Source organism: Mus caroli, unplaced genomic scaffold, assembly GCF_978045245.1.
Source record: "Mus caroli unplaced genomic scaffold, Mus_caroli_1 scaffold_19, whole genome shotgun sequence".
Lineage (NCBI taxonomy): Eukaryota > Metazoa > Chordata > Mammalia > Rodentia > Muridae > Mus > Mus caroli.
The window spans coordinates 63,433,396-63,452,710 of NW_028227274.1; the positions used below are offsets into that span (position 1 = coordinate 63,433,396).

At 46.3% G+C, this 19,315-nt stretch overlaps 1 protein-coding gene across 13 annotated transcripts in view; it reads left to right on the plus strand.

The window, feature by feature from the left end:
* Positions 1-19,315, plus strand: part of Nedd4l (NEDD4 like E3 ubiquitin protein ligase) — a 324,332-nt gene that overhangs the window by 237,753 nt on the left and 67,264 nt on the right. For all 13 annotated transcript variants that reach the window (XM_029471742.2, XM_021151067.3, XM_029471743.2 and 10 more), the window contains one exon: positions 15,258-15,308. In XM_029471742.2, coding sequence (XP_029327602.1) covers positions 15,258-15,308 — 51 coding nt within the window. The remainder of the gene's footprint in view (positions 1-15,257; positions 15,309-19,315) is intronic.

A 19,315-nucleotide genomic window follows, 5' to 3' on the forward strand; every position in this document is an offset into this window, starting at 1 on the left:
CATGCTCAGCTTAGAGATATAAGCCAGTAACAAAGATGAGTTTTGTTTTATAGATATGCAACGCTCTCCCATCCCCTGCACTTTGGGAGAATATAGAATGCAGACAAGGCCTTCTGCTTTTCATACCATTTTAAGAGTCCAAGGATAGCTATTGTCACTATTTCTTATTTGTAATTTAGTCTCAACGTGTGCTTACATGGTGTACGATCTGCTATGTGTCCCAGTAACTGCCCTTAGAAAATGGTCACATCTGTGCTAGTGTTTTCTTAAGATTTCTTTCCAGGAAAAAAAAAAAAAAATGCTCACAGCATAGCCACACCATCACCACCACCACCACCCACTGTGAAATTGAAGTTTTTACAGAGTATCAGCAGGAAAGTCTTATGTGACATGGGCAACTGCGGGTCACTTGTATTTTCTAGAATGTTCTCACTAGCGCAGCACATAGCCTCTACCCATTCATTCATTTGCAAGTGTATGAGCTCAGAGTGCATGAGCATGTGGGTTTTCCAGAGTTAGGGCTACTCGTGGGAGGGTGCACACATGCATACAAGCAAAGTTGACCTCAGGTTCTTTCCTTAATTGCTCTCTATTTATTGAGAAAGGCTCTCTCTTTTTTTTAATCCAAAAGTCATCTGTCAGCTAGTCTGGCTAGCCAGCTTGCTCAGGGGATCTGCCGTCTGCTGGCTGAGACCTGGGATTTCAGGTGGCTGCCATCCATGTCCTATGTTTATGTAGGTTCTGGGTATCCAGCCTCACCCTGGTCCCCACTTTTGTTCCATAAGTTCTTTATCCATTGAACCATTTCCCCAGCTCCACTCTAACCCCCATATTATCTTCTAAAGAAAAAATTTAAAAGGCCACTCTGAAATCCTCAGAGAGTGCTCCCTACCTTGAATTTAGACCCAGTTCTGTAATCTTTTATCTTGATTCCTTTTCTTACATGGCATCCCTTCATTTATTGACTTCCTAAGGGATAATGAACTCTATAACATCTCGTTCCATAATTTTAAAAAAAAAAATGTTACTTGTTTTGCCCCCACAGACTAGAATAGGGTGTCTCAAACTGAACATGCTGAACTCTTCACAGTACACAAACGAGGAGGTCTTTGATAGGAGACCAGACGAGCTCACCCACAGGGTTTGCTGAAAATAGCTGTGTGCTTTCCAGTTGGCCGGTCCTGGCAGGAGCTCGCTGCTCATCCTATTTCTCAACAGTGAATTTAAAACATTCACTCCATAGCTTCCTAAGCATTCGGTGAGAACTTGCATGAGCTTCCTGCACACGGACGTACAAGAGGTCTTTAGTCCTAGTTTTCTTGGTCACGAGAAGGCCCAGAGCTAATGATTAAACCAACTCGTTGATTCTGCAGCTGGGACCAGCACCTCAAGCTCTAGGCATACTCTAATCCTGTAAAACAGTAGTTCTCAATCTGTAGGTGTCAACCATTTTGGGGTTGGTTGAACGATCCTTTCACAGAAATAACCCAAGACCATCAGAAAACACAGACACTTACATTATGATTCTCAACAGTAGCGAAATTAGTTATGAAGCAGCAACAAAAATAATTTTATGGTTGAGGTCACCACAACATGAGGACCTGTATTAAAGGGTGGCAGTGTTAGAATGGTTGAGAACCACTGCCTTAAGAGATCTTTCCCTGTACCCCATTACTGGTACCTATATACCTGGTGTTTGTATTTCTAGAGGGCAGTGGCTTTCTTCCTTTTCTCTTGCTTTGAGCCATCAGTACAAGGCATCCAATGCAACAGAGGTGAATTTCAGGGCTAAGCAGTAAGGTGAGGGACCAGAGTGCAAAGTTTAAGTAGGTGATTCCTACCATCATTGGCCAGCCCTGTTGTAGGCTTTGGTGGCCTCATCTTGGTGGGCATTCCAAACAGCTGACTGCACATACACTCACTGCAATTGTCAACCAGACAAGTATTTGTCTGGTTGTCGATCATAATCCTTAGAAAAGAAAAATCATAGGGGAGTTAGTGAGCGTTTTCTCTCCAGGTTTGTCCTGTGTTTTGGGACATAGCAAGTTTAGGGCTTAGCACACTCATTCTAATTGTCTTTGGTGACTTGATCATTGAAACCTACTGACAGGGACATCCTTTCCCTTTGGCCCCAATCCCCTTGCCCTTGTTCTTGGTCCTTCCTGGCTTTGATGGCAAGACCGCTGTGAGCTTCTGACTAGAGCTTGACGCCTGTTTCAGTAACTGCTGTAGCTCTTATTTTTAAACACCTCAGTCAGGCAGGAAGCTCACCTTTGATATGGATCTCTATGGATTCCTTGCAGCCATATGAGTGACCTGTCTCACCCTATGTTTTACCCAGGGAGCTTTGGTATTGTTTATTTAAGTATTCCTTGGGCATGGAGGGAAATCATCTGGAAGATGTAAGATCTGGAAGACATAAGATCTGGAAGATATAAGATATGCCATTCTTCAAATAAGCAGTTAAGTCAGTCTGTTTCATGATACAAACTAAAAACCAAGTGACTCTGGAGTTACAGAGTTCAAGTGTGAGCCTCTTCCTTCTCCCCTGGTGCTCCGAGGAAGGGCTAGGAGTTACAGAAAGATGGGATCATAGTGACCGCCAGGAGTTTCATATGAAATTGCCCCCAAATGGGAAAGGACTCCTTCCAGAGTGGGAAGGGGGTGGGATTATACAGTGGCCCCCTCTACTGAAGGGACATTTAACAGTGTCTGGAGACTCATTTGATTGACCTAACAGACGAGCTGGTATGGTATCTAGTAGAAGGAGGAGATGCTTGCGAACACAGTCACCACCCCCATTCTAGCACACAGAAGACTCTCAGCCAAAATGCTAACGGTGTCACCTACAGAAGTCCCCATTACAGTAGCATTTATTGAACCTAGTTGTCCCATTTAATAACAGCTACTGTGCACAGTGCAGCCATTTTTATCCTTGCTTTATGGATGGCATTGACCTTTGGTGAGCAACTAGGAAACTTGCCTTTGCGTATGAATTGGTCTCCGTAGATACAGGGCTCTGATGTCTGGAAGTCCAACCTCTGCACTGCAGAGGAAGTGAGCTGCCCACCACAGTCCAAATTAATAGGGCAGGCAGCCACTCCAGAGAGGCATCAGGAGACATGACTCCTAAATGTGCATTGGTTTAATGACTGGAGTTCTCTCTTAAGGATCACATCCTCTGAGTCTATTTTAAAACGGGATTTGTCATGTTGGTTCCTTAGCCAGGCAGATATCCCTTGGCCACAACAAGCAAAATCCCTGGGCTTTGTCTGTGCACCTGTGAGTCTTATTCCTATAAATACCTCAACCCTATTGGGCCAGCGGGCTAGGCCTCCAAATAGGCAACCAGAATCACACCCCGCCCTTGTCTCCTCCACATTCCTGCCTGTAGTTATTTATAGCCACATGTAGAAATGGATCCACCTATTTCTTGTTTGGGAGAATAACAGAGGCTGGAAAGGAATAGGAAGGGGAAACTGAACCTTTATACCCGTGTTTCCCAACCTTCCTAATGCTGTAACCCTTTAATACACTCTCTCGTGTTGTGGTGAACCCCAGCCATAAGTTATTTCATTGCTGCATCATACCTGTAATTCTGCTGCTGTAGTGTAAATATCTGATATGCAGGATAGCTGATAGGTGACCCCCAAAGGGCGTTGTGGCCCACAGGTTGAGAACTGCCACTTTATCCTGTTACGATTATAGTTCACGGTCAATTTGTAAGCCTCTCCCTCCTACAGTTTCCCAGGTTCTTGCCAGCTCTGGCCCCAGATCACTAGCAGCAAGTGAGGACTTTTTGAGACATACTAGCCTCAGCATCTGTCTGTCAGAGAGCTGATGTCTAAGCTGAGGTGTGTGCTATGGGCGTAGAATATCACAGTGATAGCGCCTGGCATCTTACAGATACGGTGTTGTTCTAGAAAGACTGGAAGATGGCCTTGGGTCCCAGGAGGGTATAGAGATCACTAAGTGGTCTTTACTCTGTGCCTGAAGTGACATCTACTACAGCCCCAAACTGTCTCTAGATCCTTGGAAGTCCTTAGCTGAAGTAGTTTCCTCTGAAGACACATACCAAATGAGCTAATTTCCCCCAAAGCCTTGAAAATTCTCTTCCAAACACTGTGTGTGAAGAAGGGAAATCTCTCTTTTCCATGTTTCTTTCCTGACCTAAGAGGAAGAAGTTCTAAATCTTCGCTGAGTTTTGAGGGAAACTTTTTAATTACCTCATTAATGACCTGACTTGATGATGGATTTTGTGTCTTTAAACAGTGTTTCTGCTTCGTGGACCTCTTAAAAAATTTGAAAGCTCACTTCTTACACATTTTAAAGTTGACATCTGTAATTTATCAGTAGTTGAGTAATTTAGTCCAATAGTTGCAAACGCTGGCTAACTTTATGTTGAGTGATGCTTGTGTATTTCAAACCTGGTTCAGAAAGTACGCAGTATGGCAGGTAAGCTAGTGCCATGATTGCAGACACCATTCATTTTGAGGAAAATATCTTCTACAAATTGAATTAGCAAAGCAATTCTTTATTGTTAAACTAATTGACCATGTCGGAGTTATTTTCTGGAAGAAGATTCCTGGCTTCATCTTTTAAAGCAAATACAGAGAAAAATCAAGAGGATGCAAAATTGTTATTGATCTGTGAGGTTGTCACCTCAGTAAAATGAGGTGTGTTCTCTTTGTTTCTCAGCTTCATTTCCCTCCCAAGAGCATATTTTCCCGTTGGCCCATCATCTTCCCGTTGGCCCATCATTTTCCCTCATAGGTGAGAATCAGGATAAGAAGGGCTTCTTCTTTGGAAAGCTCCAGAAAGCAGGCACTGTTCTCCAGCACAGCGGCAATAGGGAACCTGACCCACAGGAGGATCTAGGTGGTTTGGTTTTGTCCTTAGCCAGGTGACCTGGAAATTTTGTGTACGTCCCCAGGGTATGCATGTTCCTGTTCAAAGAATTCTGCTGTCAGAGGGAAGGGTAAAAAAAAAAAAAAATTTAAAATGACTTAGCTCATTCTCTTTTCTCAAGCTTCTAGTCTCCTCATCTCATTCATATGTGATCATGCAAGTGAGGAGAGGACAGACCCAGGACTATGCTCATGGCAAATATACTTCAGGTTATGTTGGCTTGGAATTCACAGCCCTGGTGCTGTACCTTCCAAGAGGCTGTGGAGTAGGGGAGGCAGCATGGTCAGCTAGGGTTCCCTGAAGACGATAGTATGTCCTCAAGACTGTGAACTGTCAGTGCCCAGCTAACTGGGTTCATGTTCCGGCTGCTGCCCTCCTGTTCTGTAGCCCACAGAAGGCCTCCCCCTTACCCTTCTCGGGGCAGTGCTGGCCCCTGTGAGTGAGCCACATGGGAACTTACATTCCTTGCGGTCTTGAGGCTCTCCCTGTAGCTCAGCTGGACTCTCTCCCCTGCAAACTGATGGAGTCCACTGGCCAGAGATGTGACTGCAGCCAAAACATGACCAGCGGAGAAAAGAGACCTAGAAGGATCTACCTAGGAGGCCAAAGCTCATATTACAAAGCTTGTTTCGTAGAGCCCTGAGGAAAAGCGAATTAGCGTCCTTGCATAAACCTCTGTGAGTCTAACTTAGCGTCCTCAGTCATGAAATACCCAAGGATGAATGAACACCCTGCCCGCACTCAAGCTACCATGTCATACACGGTTTCTGGCTCGCAGTTCTCCATATGTCCAAACCATTTGGCCAGCCAGAAAACAAGATGGATCATTGGCATCTCATTCACTGACTGTGAAGAAGGGCCTTGAGTGTCAAGCATGGTAATGAAGCAAAATAGTAAATGATACAGAGCCCGTTATATACTTTTGTTCACTATCCCCTCAATTCATACTGCTTCCTCACCTTCGTTGTTTACTTTCACTATTCGGTATTAGTTATCCACAGTTATTCTATTCCTTGGTACTGAAGTGAAGAGACAAGACCCAGAATTCTCCTTTCCCTACTCTTACATACCCAATATTTAAATTGGCTTCCAAATTATACTTTAAAACTTCCCAAGTGAAGTTTAAGACCAGTACCCTGAAAAGGTCATACTAAAAAATGAAGACAAACAGTACCTCAACACTCTAAGTCCATAGTTAGTCAGTCACAGTGTGAGAGAACCCAGCAACACATCGTCATTTAGCCATAAAGGTCAGCATCCCAGGGGTGGCTTTGTAACAGGCAGAGCTTGCAGAAATTTTCACCTTGTGTTCTACAGGTTATATTCTTTGAAGGTTTTTTGGTTTTTTGTTTGTTTGGTTTTGTTTTGTTTTGAACTTGCTCTACACGGAGGTACTGAGGGAAGGATGTACCGCAGAGCACAGGCATCTCTGCACTGTGTTCCACAAGGAAAACTTAGCTTTATAGAAAGTGTCTCCCACCAGGAACCATGTGCCACTAGATAGCAGTGAAGCAGATCTCCAGTGAACTGTGAAGCCAAACTGTCCCCCAGATCACAGAAGGGGACAGAGTTCTCCTCCCTCTGAAAAGAGGCACAGTTATAGATTATAGTTATGAACAGTTATCAGTAGCTTATAGTTAGTGTTCCTTGGCCTTGCCTGATTTAAAAAAAAAAAAAAAAAAAACTTCACAAACAGGGACAGGGTTATAAAGACCATCAAGTCTTGGTTTCCTGGATAGCCGTCTGGGCAATGGGGAAAGAGACGCCGCCATACTTTCCTATGGTGTAGACTTCTACCTCTTGCCTTCCATATTGTGTATGCCGAGTGAGGATGGGAGCATCGGTCTTAGAGGATCATTCACAAGTGGGGACAAGGCTCCAGCTTTAATGCCCAGGGGGGTGCGTACCAAGCCTTCCATTCCTGGAAGACTTAAACATTCCTCAGCTGCTCTCAATACCAGCCCACCTTCCCAGAATGCTGTTCCTGACCGTCATCTCCTGTTTAATGTCCCCACTGCCTCCTCTCACATAAACAAGCCACATGACGCCTTTGGGACTCTGCCGAATAGATCTGACGGTCAACTTGATACAACCCAGAATCCCCACAGAGGAGAGTCTTCGTAGGAAGTTGTTTGGATGAAGTTGTCTTATGGGAACATCTTGGGGAAGGGAAGTGTGTTGGCAAGTGATGTAGGAAAACCCCGCCTACTCTTCGCACAGCACTAATCCGTGGCGAGAGTCCCACAAATGCTCAAAGACATGTCTCCCCTACAGTTATCCTGGCCCGTGGCAGAACAGAGTATTCTAGGGATTCCACAACAGGCCATGCAGCCTGTCACAGCACTGTCAGAGCAGTGGTTCTTATGGGCCATGACCGCTTTGAGGTTGACCGACTCTTTGACAGGAATCACCAAAGACCATCAGAGAAGGATTTACGTTATGATTCATGGCAAAAATACAGTTATGAACTAGCAAGGAAAGTAATGGTGTGGTTGGGGGTCATCCCAGCATGAGGAACTGTATTAAAGGGTCACAGCATTAGGAAGGGTGAGGGCTGCTGTGTTACAAAGAAGCTACAGGATGCGTGGATCTGTACACAGAGCGGCACTGGCCATGTGGGTTGTCCTACTCAAAGTGATGAGAGATATGGTATCCTCTGTCTGAGAGGGACGAGGAGATGTTTTGAGCTTAGAAGTACTGTCCCATAAGGGGTTTGGTCCTCAGAGTCTACCCAGCATCCACACCCTCCGGTTGACTCCATATTGAATTCTGATTACCAATTGCTTATATTGTAAGGATTGTTCCTGTGTCCCTCTGCTGACCCTGCATCTGGAGTGCACTCAGTATTTAAGGGGAGAGCAAGTGAGTACTCTCTAGTCACCTCCAGCCACCCACCAGAACATAGAGGGCATTAGGGATATCATTTCCCTGGCCTCAGAGCTGAGAATCCTGAGCAGCTGGGACCTCATTTGAGCCCATGAAGACCCAGCGCATACTGGCCTAGTTATGTCCCTGGACTGCATCCAGACTGCAACGGCAGGGCTGCTCGTCTGCCGGCACAGTTGTTGCTTGCTCCATCTACCTCTCTGTGCCTTCTGTTTGTGTTTTCAAGAAAAGCATTCCTTAAAATAGATGTTCTTCCTGATGGCGGGAGAGCTGGTGTGGGGCAGCCATGCCACCTCCCCGATTGCTTTCACTGGAGCCTGTTCAGGTCCTGGGAGTTTGCTGTGAGACTGTGTTGACATGGGGGCCTGGTTTGTTGTCACAAATAGGATGTCTCCAGGATGCACCTTCCTCTGTTTCAGTGGGTGACAAATTTCAACCCTACCAACCAAAGTTGAGTGGCGCAGGAGCCAGCAGTACGGGAGCCACTTAAATCGCCGTGTGTGTGTGTGTGTGTGTGTGTGTGTGTGTGTGTGTCTGTCTGTCTGTCTGTCTGTCTGTCTGTCTGTGTCTGTACATGTCAGCACAGTGTTCTCCCACTTCACATCCCAGTGTGTGTGTGTGTGTGTGTGTGTGTGTGTGTACATGTCTGTGCATGGAGTTTCCTCCCACTTCACACCCCAATGTGTGTGTGTGTGTGTGTGTGTTTGTGTGTGTGTTCTCACACATATAAAGCGAATTGGAATAGGAGCACAGGGATTCAGGAATTTCACTGTGGCACTTTTTCTTTGATTTTAGTGGAACACCATATGACCATCACTCTATGAAGTTAACATTTTAAAGCATTTCTCCTTAAAGCCAGAGGCCCCAGGTGCTGAAATGTGGGCCTATGGGATATGGTCAGAGGTGAAGGCAACCTTGTGTAGAGGAGCCCTAGGGGGAGGGGCAGTAGGGCTTGAAGTGCAGGGGGCTTCTATAGTGCATTCTTGGAGGTGGTATAATAGAACTTGTGCAGGGTGGACTACTATGGAGGCCCATAACAGGTTCGTGGGATGTAGGTACAGTGTATTTCATGCAGTGCGGGCTATGGTGGAGGTACAGTAGAAGCTTGGACGGTGAGGATGTGAACAGAGCTTTATCAGGGGCTCATGGGTGTGGGTGGAGGCATAGAGGCTTGTAGCAGTGCGTGCTGTGGGCAACTCCACAGCAGGAGCTTTCGATATGTGGGCAGAAGTAAAGTTGGGGCCCTGTGCTGCACAGGCTAATGAGTGGAGACCAATAATTCTTGGTGGCCTCTAACTCTTTGCACTCCCCTATCCACATAGTAGGGGCTGAGGCGCCTGACAAGTGGAAGGAAAACACAGGTCTCTCTCTTGCCAGTGATGACAAAACCTGTGTCGTGCCTTCCTGAGGAGTAAGGCAGGGTCTGAAGAAGGAATGCACTGTCACCTTCAGGTGGCTCCCAGGATACCGAGCTGTGGAGGACTTACTGTGTTTGTGACATTTGAGCCAAAAGTTTCTGTGGACGTTACTTAAGCCATTTGTTCTTCAGAGGTCAGCGTGCATGCTTCCAAATGGCTCCAACATAAACCAGTTCCCTACACTGTTGCTAGGGCTCAGCAGGCTTAGAGGCTGGGGTGGGTTGCTGACTGTAACCTGTGGGTTTAAAAACACTGATTAAATCCATAGCAGCGTTTCTGTATGGGATCATTGCCCCCAGGAGTTGCTGACCCTTTTGATGCCTTGCGTGTGGATGTAGCATGTGTGGCTAGCCCGCTACCCTTCCTTCAAGGAGGTTGTGATGTTTGTCTTAGTTATAAACAAAAGTGCAACTGTGTAGCCGCCTGTGGCCACACTAACTGGGTTCCAAGTGGGAGGCTGGAGATTTAAAGGAGAGGAGAGAAGTAAAGAGACCAAGATAAATTTTCGGATCATGGCCCAATGTTTACTAAGAGTCTGTGCTAATAAAGGGGGGGAGGCCCATCCCCTGCCACGCCAGGCTTCTTGATTCTTTGTTGCTAAGTTGTTAGCACTAGTCTGTCAGAGCTGTTATCATTAGGTCACCAAGTCCACAGGTTATTGGCTATCTCCGGAATATCTCAGGAAGACAAGTTCAGCCCCTCAGCGGTAGCTGCATCTTGGAGAAGAGCAGCAGCAGGCGACAGAACAATAAAGCCATCTAGGTCGGAAGGCTCCACTCCAGGTGGTCTCATTCTCAGTGGCTGCAAGGTCTGAGCCAGCTTACTCAGGGCTGGGGGAGGCTACACAACTGTGGTCTGTATTGATGTGTAACGTTGTAAATCCTGTATACTGGGATTTGTTGTAAGATCTTAAAAGTTACTACTTAAAGATGTCCAGGGTAAAACTTCAGGCAGTAGCGTTGGACAGTTTTCAATAGAGTCCCTTGAGATTTCATATCACGTAAAAGGAAACAATTTTTTGTTGATGGAAGTGTGTGGGGGTGTGTGTATCCTATGCCTGTGGAGGCCAGAGGTCAATATTGATTGTGTCTCTATCTTCCTATGCTTGGCTTACAGGTGGGGGGTGGGGGGTGGGCGGTGGGGGGTGGGGGGTGGGGGTGGGGGAATATAACCTCCCATACCAACTTTTTCAATAAGTCCTGGAGATCCAAGCTCAGGTCACCATGCTTGCAATAGCAAGCACTTTACCCGCTGAACCATCCCTTCAGCTCCTATAAGCTCATGTTAATCCCAGCTCAGTCCATGTGTTCACTCACACATGTAATGGAAAAGTGTTCTTCAAAACACTGTATTACCTGTGAGGCACTGATACTTTCCTTTACCATTTTCCAATGAGGGTTGCAGTGTAGCTCAGAGTTAGAGACTGCATTGCATGCCTGAGGTCTTGGATTTGATTCCCAGCACCAGGAGGGGAAATTTTAAATCTTACCAATCACTACCGGCATATGTAGCTATGAGGGTCTATAGGATTATTTCTAATAATTGCTGATCCGTGTGATATGTCTCGCCTTAGAGACTCAGTGTGGTCCCTGGGAACCCACCCTTCCTGGCTCCCAACTACTCTTATTCCCCAGTAGTCCCCTGCCCCGCCCCTCAGTTTTGTGGGCCAGGTTCACACTGACTCAGTTTCTCAAGGAACATGCCCACTCCAAAGTCTACACCGTCTCCTGGTGTCTTAGTTAGGGTTTTACTGCTGTGAACAGACACCATGACCAAGGCAAGTCTTATAAAAAACAACATTTAATTGGGGCTGCCTTACAGGTTCAGAGGTTCAGTCCATTATCTTCAAGGTGGGAGAATGGCAGTATCCAGGCAGGCATGGTGCAGGCAGAGCTGAGAGTTGTATGTCTTCATCCAAAGGCTTCTAGTGGAAGACTGACTTCCAGGCAACTAGGGTGGGGATCTTATACCCACACCCACAGTGACACACCCATTCCAACCAGGTCACATCTAATCCAACAAGGCCACACACCTTCAAATGATGCCACTCCCTGGTCCAAGGATTTACAAACCATCACACCTGGTCTGTGGGTCAGAGCATCCCTTGCAGATGGGTGCTTAGTGAGTTTGGATTTCACCCTGCAAGAGAAACTGAGTCTCACGTATTTTAAAGACAAATAAGCCCGTGTTCACTGCAGGGTTGCCATCTCTAACCAGTGTGTGCAGGACACTGGGGTCTCCAGTAGGGTTTCACTGGAGCTGTGGTTATGATCCTGGTCTGACCCTGATGGCATCCAAAACCCATGACAGCATACCTACATATGTGCATAACGTAACATAAATACAGCGCACATTTGCTTTAAAGGGTCATAATGTGCATCCTTTAAAGGGGCAAAGTAGTATGGGAGACCGGGCAGGAAGATCTCAAGTTGGAGGCTAGCCTGGGGTATATAAATTTGCCTGGCTCAAAAAGGCAAAAGAGGCAGGGAATAAGCTGAACGAATGAATGAATGAATGAATGAGGGAGGAGAGGTGGTCCTGAACTGAGTTCATCAGTGTTTAATGAGTGAGCACTAAGGTCTCTATATTTATTCACTTTTCCAATGATATAATGAAAACTTTCTTTTACCTGACATGCCTGTCTTAGAGGCTCCAGTGAACATTCTCACTGTGGAAGAGAGCATAAGTGATTTTGTTACTCACCTGCATGTCTTCACCCTGGGTTTAAAAAAAAAAAAAAAAAGAGTAATATTGGTTGAAATGGACACCATGAGTACCTCTACAGATAGTCGCAAGAAACACCAGGTTTGCTGTGAGTGGCAGTTTGGGTTTTGTAGCTTATTGTAGTCAGCATGTTTGATGGAAGTGGTTTTGTGTTGCAGATTACTAAAAAATGACTAACCTTTTTTATATGATGGCTTTAAGAGGTCACTCTGTGGCAGTGACGGCCACAGACTGTCTTTGTCGGTGTCTAGGCAGGAGCCTCCACATGTCATCCATCCCTGATTTCTGTCTGTCACAAACACGTGACAGAAGCGCCTTTGCATGTTGTACACCTCTAAAATCAAGGCCTCCAGGGGGCTTACTTACCTCTTCCTGCTGCTTCTGTGACATCTTGTTTCGGGGTTCTGTGACATCTTGTTTCGGGGTTCTGTGACATCTTGTTTCGGGGTGCCAGACTGGCCTCACTGAGGCTCTGGATTAGTCTCCAACACTTAAACTAATCAATCAATCAATCAATCATCATCATCATCACTCGGCTGCCAGAACTCTCCTTGGTTTGGGAATGTTTTGAGACCTGAATTTCTCATACAAACACATCTTCATTGACAGATGAAATACCGGTTTAAGTCCATTTATTCTGACCATATGCTTTCTCACACTTGATCTCTGTTTTATTTCAAAGCTTGTTTTCCACTTCCAACTCTCCTGGTGTACATCAGTAAAATCCTTCAGTTTCCTTCCTTGATGAAGCATCTTTATCTCTGGGTGTTTGAGAAACATTGTTGCCAATCCAGGAGGAAACCTGACCACAGGCGAGCAGATTCCCCCAGCATGGCCCGCCGCGGAGAATTCAGTAAACAAATTGATAATGAGGTAGCATGAAATGGGGCATCAACAGAAACCCCAAAAGTCATTCCAAATCATATCACCATCGCAGTCCCCACAACTGAGATGCATCATCAGAAGAGAAGCATCCAAAGAGTTGGTATGCACTTGTCTTGCTCTCCAGCACTTACTCAGATGCACAGAGTGTAGGTTGGGGTGGGCTCGGAGACCACTGCCCAGGCAGGAACTCCATCATCTGGCTGGTCATACAGCACTCGGGTGCAAGTGCCTGCTTCTGCTGCTTGCTACCTAAGCACAAAACAGCCTGTGTTGGATGCACATCTTTACAATGTTTGCTGCCATTGCTGTCTGGGCTTGGCTAGAGCTGAGCTCATGTAGGCAGTTTGAAACTACTGTCTTTCCAGCAAAACATCAGGAGCACATAGAGATGGATCTTGAATTTTTGCTAAACTTTATTCAAGCTCACAATTCATGAGTTGTCTCTTAGATACCCCTGTCCCCTGATGAGTGTGCACTGTGTCCTTCAAGTATCAGTAGTTGGGGGAGAGGGGGACAGAAAGCCACAGATGGTAGTACTGCTCTTCTCACGTGTGCAATTATGGGTGATAGTCAACAGATCTATTTTGTTTGCTTGGTTGTTGTTTGTTAACTGATATTTATACAGCTCTGGAATGTATAATGTCAACCAAGTAGAGGACAGATGAGCCTGCTCTTGAGTTCCTTATATGACTGTCGTTGGTATGCGTCAGGGTGGCAGTAGATGCAACTGTAAGCTAGGCAGAAGTACTGCCATTTTTTAGGCCTTCTGCTGACTGCTGTTTCCCCATGCAGAGTGTGTCAGCCAGCAGTTCCCTTCCAGCCTTTTGCTGGACAAGGATCCCGTGTTGGATTGTAGCTGAGAAAATGCAGGAACCCCCAAATTCCTCAAAAGCATTTGTAGCTGGCTCAGTCGGTAGCACGTTTGTCACATGTGAATGAGGACCTGAGTTCAAGCCCCAGAGCCAATGTATCTGTCGATCCTGTCATCCCAGCACTGGGTAAGCAGGGACAGGTGGATCTATAGGACTTTCTGGCCGGCCAGCCTAGCATGCATGGTGAGCTCTGTGGCAATGAGAGACCCTGTCTCAAAGAACGGGACATCCCGAGGAATGACACCTCCAGCCTCTCTGTCCCAAGCTGAGCATGTGCATGCACACAAATGTAGAGCGCACATGCATACGTGGATCTGCAGACATTGAGGTGACTCTAGTTCTCCAGACACATCTGTCCAATGCTGAGTTTCCATTATCTGTCATGCATCCTTTGGAGGAGAGACAAGCTGGCTCTCCAGTTAATCACTTTTTTAATCTATCTAGAAGGAAAGATCCAAGCTTGGAATAAATTATTTCCATAAACCTTCTTTGTGTTTACCTGCTGTTCTACTAAATGGGAAAAGATCAAGTGATATCTGTAAACTGGAATATTTCTTAGTAAGCCAACCCAGTGCAGATAAGGGTTTCTTATATATTTTGTTTTGGAGTTTTTATTTTTGTTTTTTTCAGATAGCTGTGGGAAGGGTTTGATCCTATGCAAAGAATTTTCCAGCGTTCATGTGTTTTCGTGAAGTAGAAACAACTGTGCACTAGAGGGGGGAGGCGGTTGTTTTGATCTGATGTGTGCCCGCTGATTTGTGGTCCTCTGAACACCAGAGGCCAAGACAGGTGCTATAACTGCAGGATGTGTATGAGCCTGCTGTTGGACACACTAGTCTGGAGCCCTGAGCTCTGACTTCCCGGGTGACTCCCAAAGCCTGAGACAAGACCAGTGAGTCCCATAACCAACCCCACACTGGTCCCATTTAAGACATGAAGAAGCATGCTATATGGTAGGTCAAGAGAGCAAGGAACACAGCATATCCAAAATTACAGACTTCCTCCCCAGACATGGATTCTCCAGTAGCATACTTACTGGATAGAGGGGGGGAAAAGGGTATAACACTTCTTTCCCTTTTTACGACCTGCAGTTTATAAGATGTATTAGCAGCTAAGCCATGCTTCTTCAGGCTCTGAGCTCTCGGGAAGCTCTTGAGTTTATGGCAGGATAAGTACGTGTTGAAATGTTCCAAACATTTCTGTCCTGCCTTCTTTTTTTAAGCTGTGTCCAACTCTGCCCCCAAACCCTAAATGGCCTTATATGTTCCTCTTCCCTGACTGGCCACACACTCCCAGCTCTACAAGAGGACTCCTTACCCTTCTTTTGGGGGGGTAGACACAGAGTATCAGTCACTTAAAGGCCAGATGTTGGAGCTGCACTTCCAGGTCTGCTGGTGACAGCCTGGAGCCTCATCCTGGCCGTCTGCCTCCATCCCGCCCCCTTCCTGCTGCACCCATACCAGGTTCTGCATCACTCTCTTCTCTGTGCAGAAAGACAGTTTTACAGAACTTCGGGCCCTCGGGTACAGATGGCACCATTAACACTTTGCTTTCTTCTTCACAGACACGAGACGACTTCCTGGGCCAGGTGGACGTGCCTCTTAGTCACCTTCCGGTAAGGACGGTTCCAGACTCTGGGTTGCATGCTGGGGTTGGGGGCTTCAGGGCTTTACAGCGCCTGTCTGTAGAGTATGACAGACATGACAAAGGGGCTGAGACGGGGAGTGTGTGCTCGGGCCATGGCCATGGCTCTTGCTAGACGGCATCCCTCTGGAGGGGTCAGATAGAGGTCAATTTAGCTGTCAAAGTCTCCATCTGTCACATGGCTGCCCTTGTTAGCATCTCTGGCTCACCTCCCTTATTTCTCTACTCCTCCACTTTTAGCCATTGCCCCTTATGGAATAGCTATCGTCTCCCGTCCAGGTTCATCTTAAGGGCTTGGTTTTTGTTTCCGTGTAGTCTTTGGTATAGCTTGGTGGTCTTTCCCCTTTGGTTAAAATCGTTACACCTGTACAGGCTGCTGCTTCCCAGCCTGTATGTTTATGACTTTCCAATTGGTTGGAGATGGAAAAGAAGATTCTGTTGGTTGTAAGTGTGCCTGTTCACTGACGGTGCCACCCTCACCTCAGAATGCTCCAGGTTAGCCTCTGTGGCCCCGCCTCCCTTCCTCCCATCTCAGTGAGAAGACAGAGGGGGCTGTGGACTGTGATTGCAGTTTGGGGGAGTCACCTGCACCCTGTGTCAGTGTAAATAGATGGCTCATATACCAGCTGACATTCCTAAGACTGTTTCGTCCCCACACACACACACACACACACACCGCCACCTCTCCTCCCCACCCCACCCCCAACCCCCAAGCAGCTCAAAGTGTCATAAGTAACAGCTATGAGAGGAGAATCAAATACTTCTGCCTTACAAGGGCATCGTGTGTTTCAACCCTTGTGTGAGCACGGAGCATAAATAGTCTATAAACTAAAGTGACCCGGGAGGAGCCAGTACAAACCTGGTGTGTGGAAACCAGGGCTGTTTCCGATGGCGAGTGCTAGGAAAGGGAGGCTCTGCAGATGTACTGGGAAGGAATGCAGTGGCAAGCCATGATGTCACTCTCTTGAGATGTCAGCTAAGGAAGAGTCTTCAAGAAGCAAGCACATTAAGATACATGTGTTTCTATGTACAGAGCTGGTACCCTGTGGTTGTACTGCGTAATGCTTCTATGAGAACCACATCCGAAACCTAGAATTTTTTTCACACAAGGGAGGGGGCATGAGTACATACCCACAGATGCAGGGACAAGGTATCCAGCTCCCTTGGAGTGCCTGTGAGCCACCCCATGTGGGTGCTGAGATACGGACTTTAGATATGGACGTTCTGATAGAGCAGGAAGCACCCTGAACCGCTGAGCTATCTCTCCAGCCCCAATCAGGATGATTCTTTTTAGGCCTTATTGAGAATCTCTGAGTGTCTCAAAAGCTGCACAGAAAACTGTCTTAGTTAGGGTTACTGTGGCTGTGCTGAAACACCATGACCAAAGCAACTTGGGGAGGAAAGGGTTTATTCGGCTTATGCCTCTACATCACAGTTCATCATCAGAGGAAGTCAGGACAGAAATTCAAGCAGGGCAGGAACCTAGAGCCACAAAAGGGTGCTGCTTACTGGCAGCTCCTCCTGGCTTGCTCAGCCTGCTTTCTTACAGAAACCAGGACCACCAGCTCAGGGATGGCTCTACCCACAGTGGACTGGGCCCTCCCCCCCATCAATTGCTATCTAAGAAAATGGTCCCAGAGGCTTGTCTCCAGCTTGATCTCATGGAGGCATTTTCTCAATTGAAGCTCCCTCTTCTCTGATAACTCTAAAAGACTTCAGGCATTCCTGACTCTGTGGGCTTCCCTGTTGTGTTCTTCAGGTGAAAACTGGAAAGTCATGCTTTGAGACAATGTTAATCAGTTGGCCATTTTTCGTGTGGCTGTCCCCAGACTCTCTTCCCTACAGTAAGAACCATGCATTTGTCAAGGGAAAGTATTGACTCATAGTCTTTAGGAGGCATAAGTGAGGAGCTGGAGAGATGGCTTAGCGGTTTAGAGCATTTGCTGCGTTCTTCCAGACAACCTGAGTTCAGAATGCATCACCCACGTCCAGTGGCTCACTGACACCTCAAGTCCAACTCCAAGGGTCCTGAGATCTTCTGGGCTCTGCAGGCACTCGCACATAGCACAGATACGTCTACATGCACAGACACAGGCACAGACACATGCACATGCATAGACACAGACACATGCATAGACACAGACACATGAACAGACACATGCATAGACACAGACACATGCATAGACACAGACATATGCACAGACACAGGCATAGACCAGACATATGCACAGACACATGCATAGACCAGACATATGCACAGACACATGCATAGACACATACACAGACACATGCATAGACACAGACACAGACACAGACACATGCACAGACACATGCATAGACACAGACACATGCATAGACACAGACATATGCACAGACACATGCATAGACCAGACATATGCACAGACACATGTATAGACACAGACATATGCACAGACACATGCATAGACCAGACATATGCACAGACACATGCATAGACACATGCACAGACACATGCATAGACACATGCACAGACACAGAGACACCTGGTTTTGGTTTTTGGTTTGTTTGTTTGTTTGTTTTACATCCTTAAAAGTTAAAAAGAAATGCTGAGAGTGGAGGTACAGTCTGTAATCCCAGCACTTGAGAGGCAGAGGCAGGTCATCTCTTCAAGTTCGAGGCCAGGCAGGACTCTGATACCCCCACCTAAAAAAAAAACAAAAAACAAAAAACAAAAAACAAAAAACAAAAAGAGATATAAGTAAAAGTTCCACCGCCTTTCTCCCGGATGCTCTCTTTTGTGTGATTTAGGGGTGGCTGGTTTAAAAGGCATCATGCTTCCAGTGAATAGAGGTGTGTTCTTTACAGACTAATTCAGTACAGGGAATAACTGAGCTTTGGGATTCTGAGTGGTAACCCGGGTAAGCTTTCAAAGAAGTCAGTGCCATCAAGGCCCAACATGAGAATAGAAACCAGCTCATTAAGAAGATCACTGTGTGAGCAAAATATATTCCATGAATATATGAATATATGAAAAGGGCACAGTGGAAGTCATTATTTCATATAATTAACATATACTAAGATTTTTATTTTTTTAGTTTTAAGATTCCACAGAATAAACAGGACATTCTTCTGGTTATGGAAATGCCCAGAGAGAAGCCTATGTTATAGCACCATAGCCCAACAAAGCAGTGGTTCTCAACGTCCTGACACTGCGAACCCCCCACCCATAACATTATTTCCCGGGCTATCTCACAACTGTAATTTTGCTACTGTTATGAATTATAATGCAAATATCTGTTTTCCGATCGACTCGGGCGACCCATGTGAACTACCTCCAAGGATATGGACTACAGTAGAAAGCAGAGGGGGGGAGGTGAAGGTAGATCCCTTGTGCTCCGTGTGATAGTAGAAGCGGTTAATTCTGCATGTACTTGGCCATGAGACCCTGGATTTGAAGCTATTACATTTATATTTGGCTGTGTGTGTAAGACACTTGTGGGAAAATTGCACCAGTGTTCGTTCTGTGTGCTCAGGCAAGCTTAGAATGTGTTGTTCGTGTTCAGTCTATTTGGTGGCCTTTCATCTTGACAGCTACATAGCCATTGCTATTGAAAAGGTATCAGCTCAGGACCCCCAAGTTCTCAGCACAAAGACGATTTATTGGCCTCAGAGGGACAGAGGACAGGGATAAGGGATAAAGACAGGAGGTAGAGGAAAAGGGAGAAAGGGGGGAGGGGAGAAAGGGAGCAAGGGAGATGGGGAAGGGTATTTGCAACGAGGGGAACAGGACCAAGGACTGCCTCTAGATAAGGAAGAGACAAACATGGCACATAGGAAAAATGGCAGTTTATAAAGGTACAAGGGTCCCCCATGTCAGGATGAGGTGTTTAATTTTAATTGGACATGTTAATTAGGGTAGCCAAAGGGGGCTTTCAATTGCTGGACTTGAATGTTTTGATAGCTGGGCCTTAGTGGTCATCCTCAGGAGGAGGAAGTCAA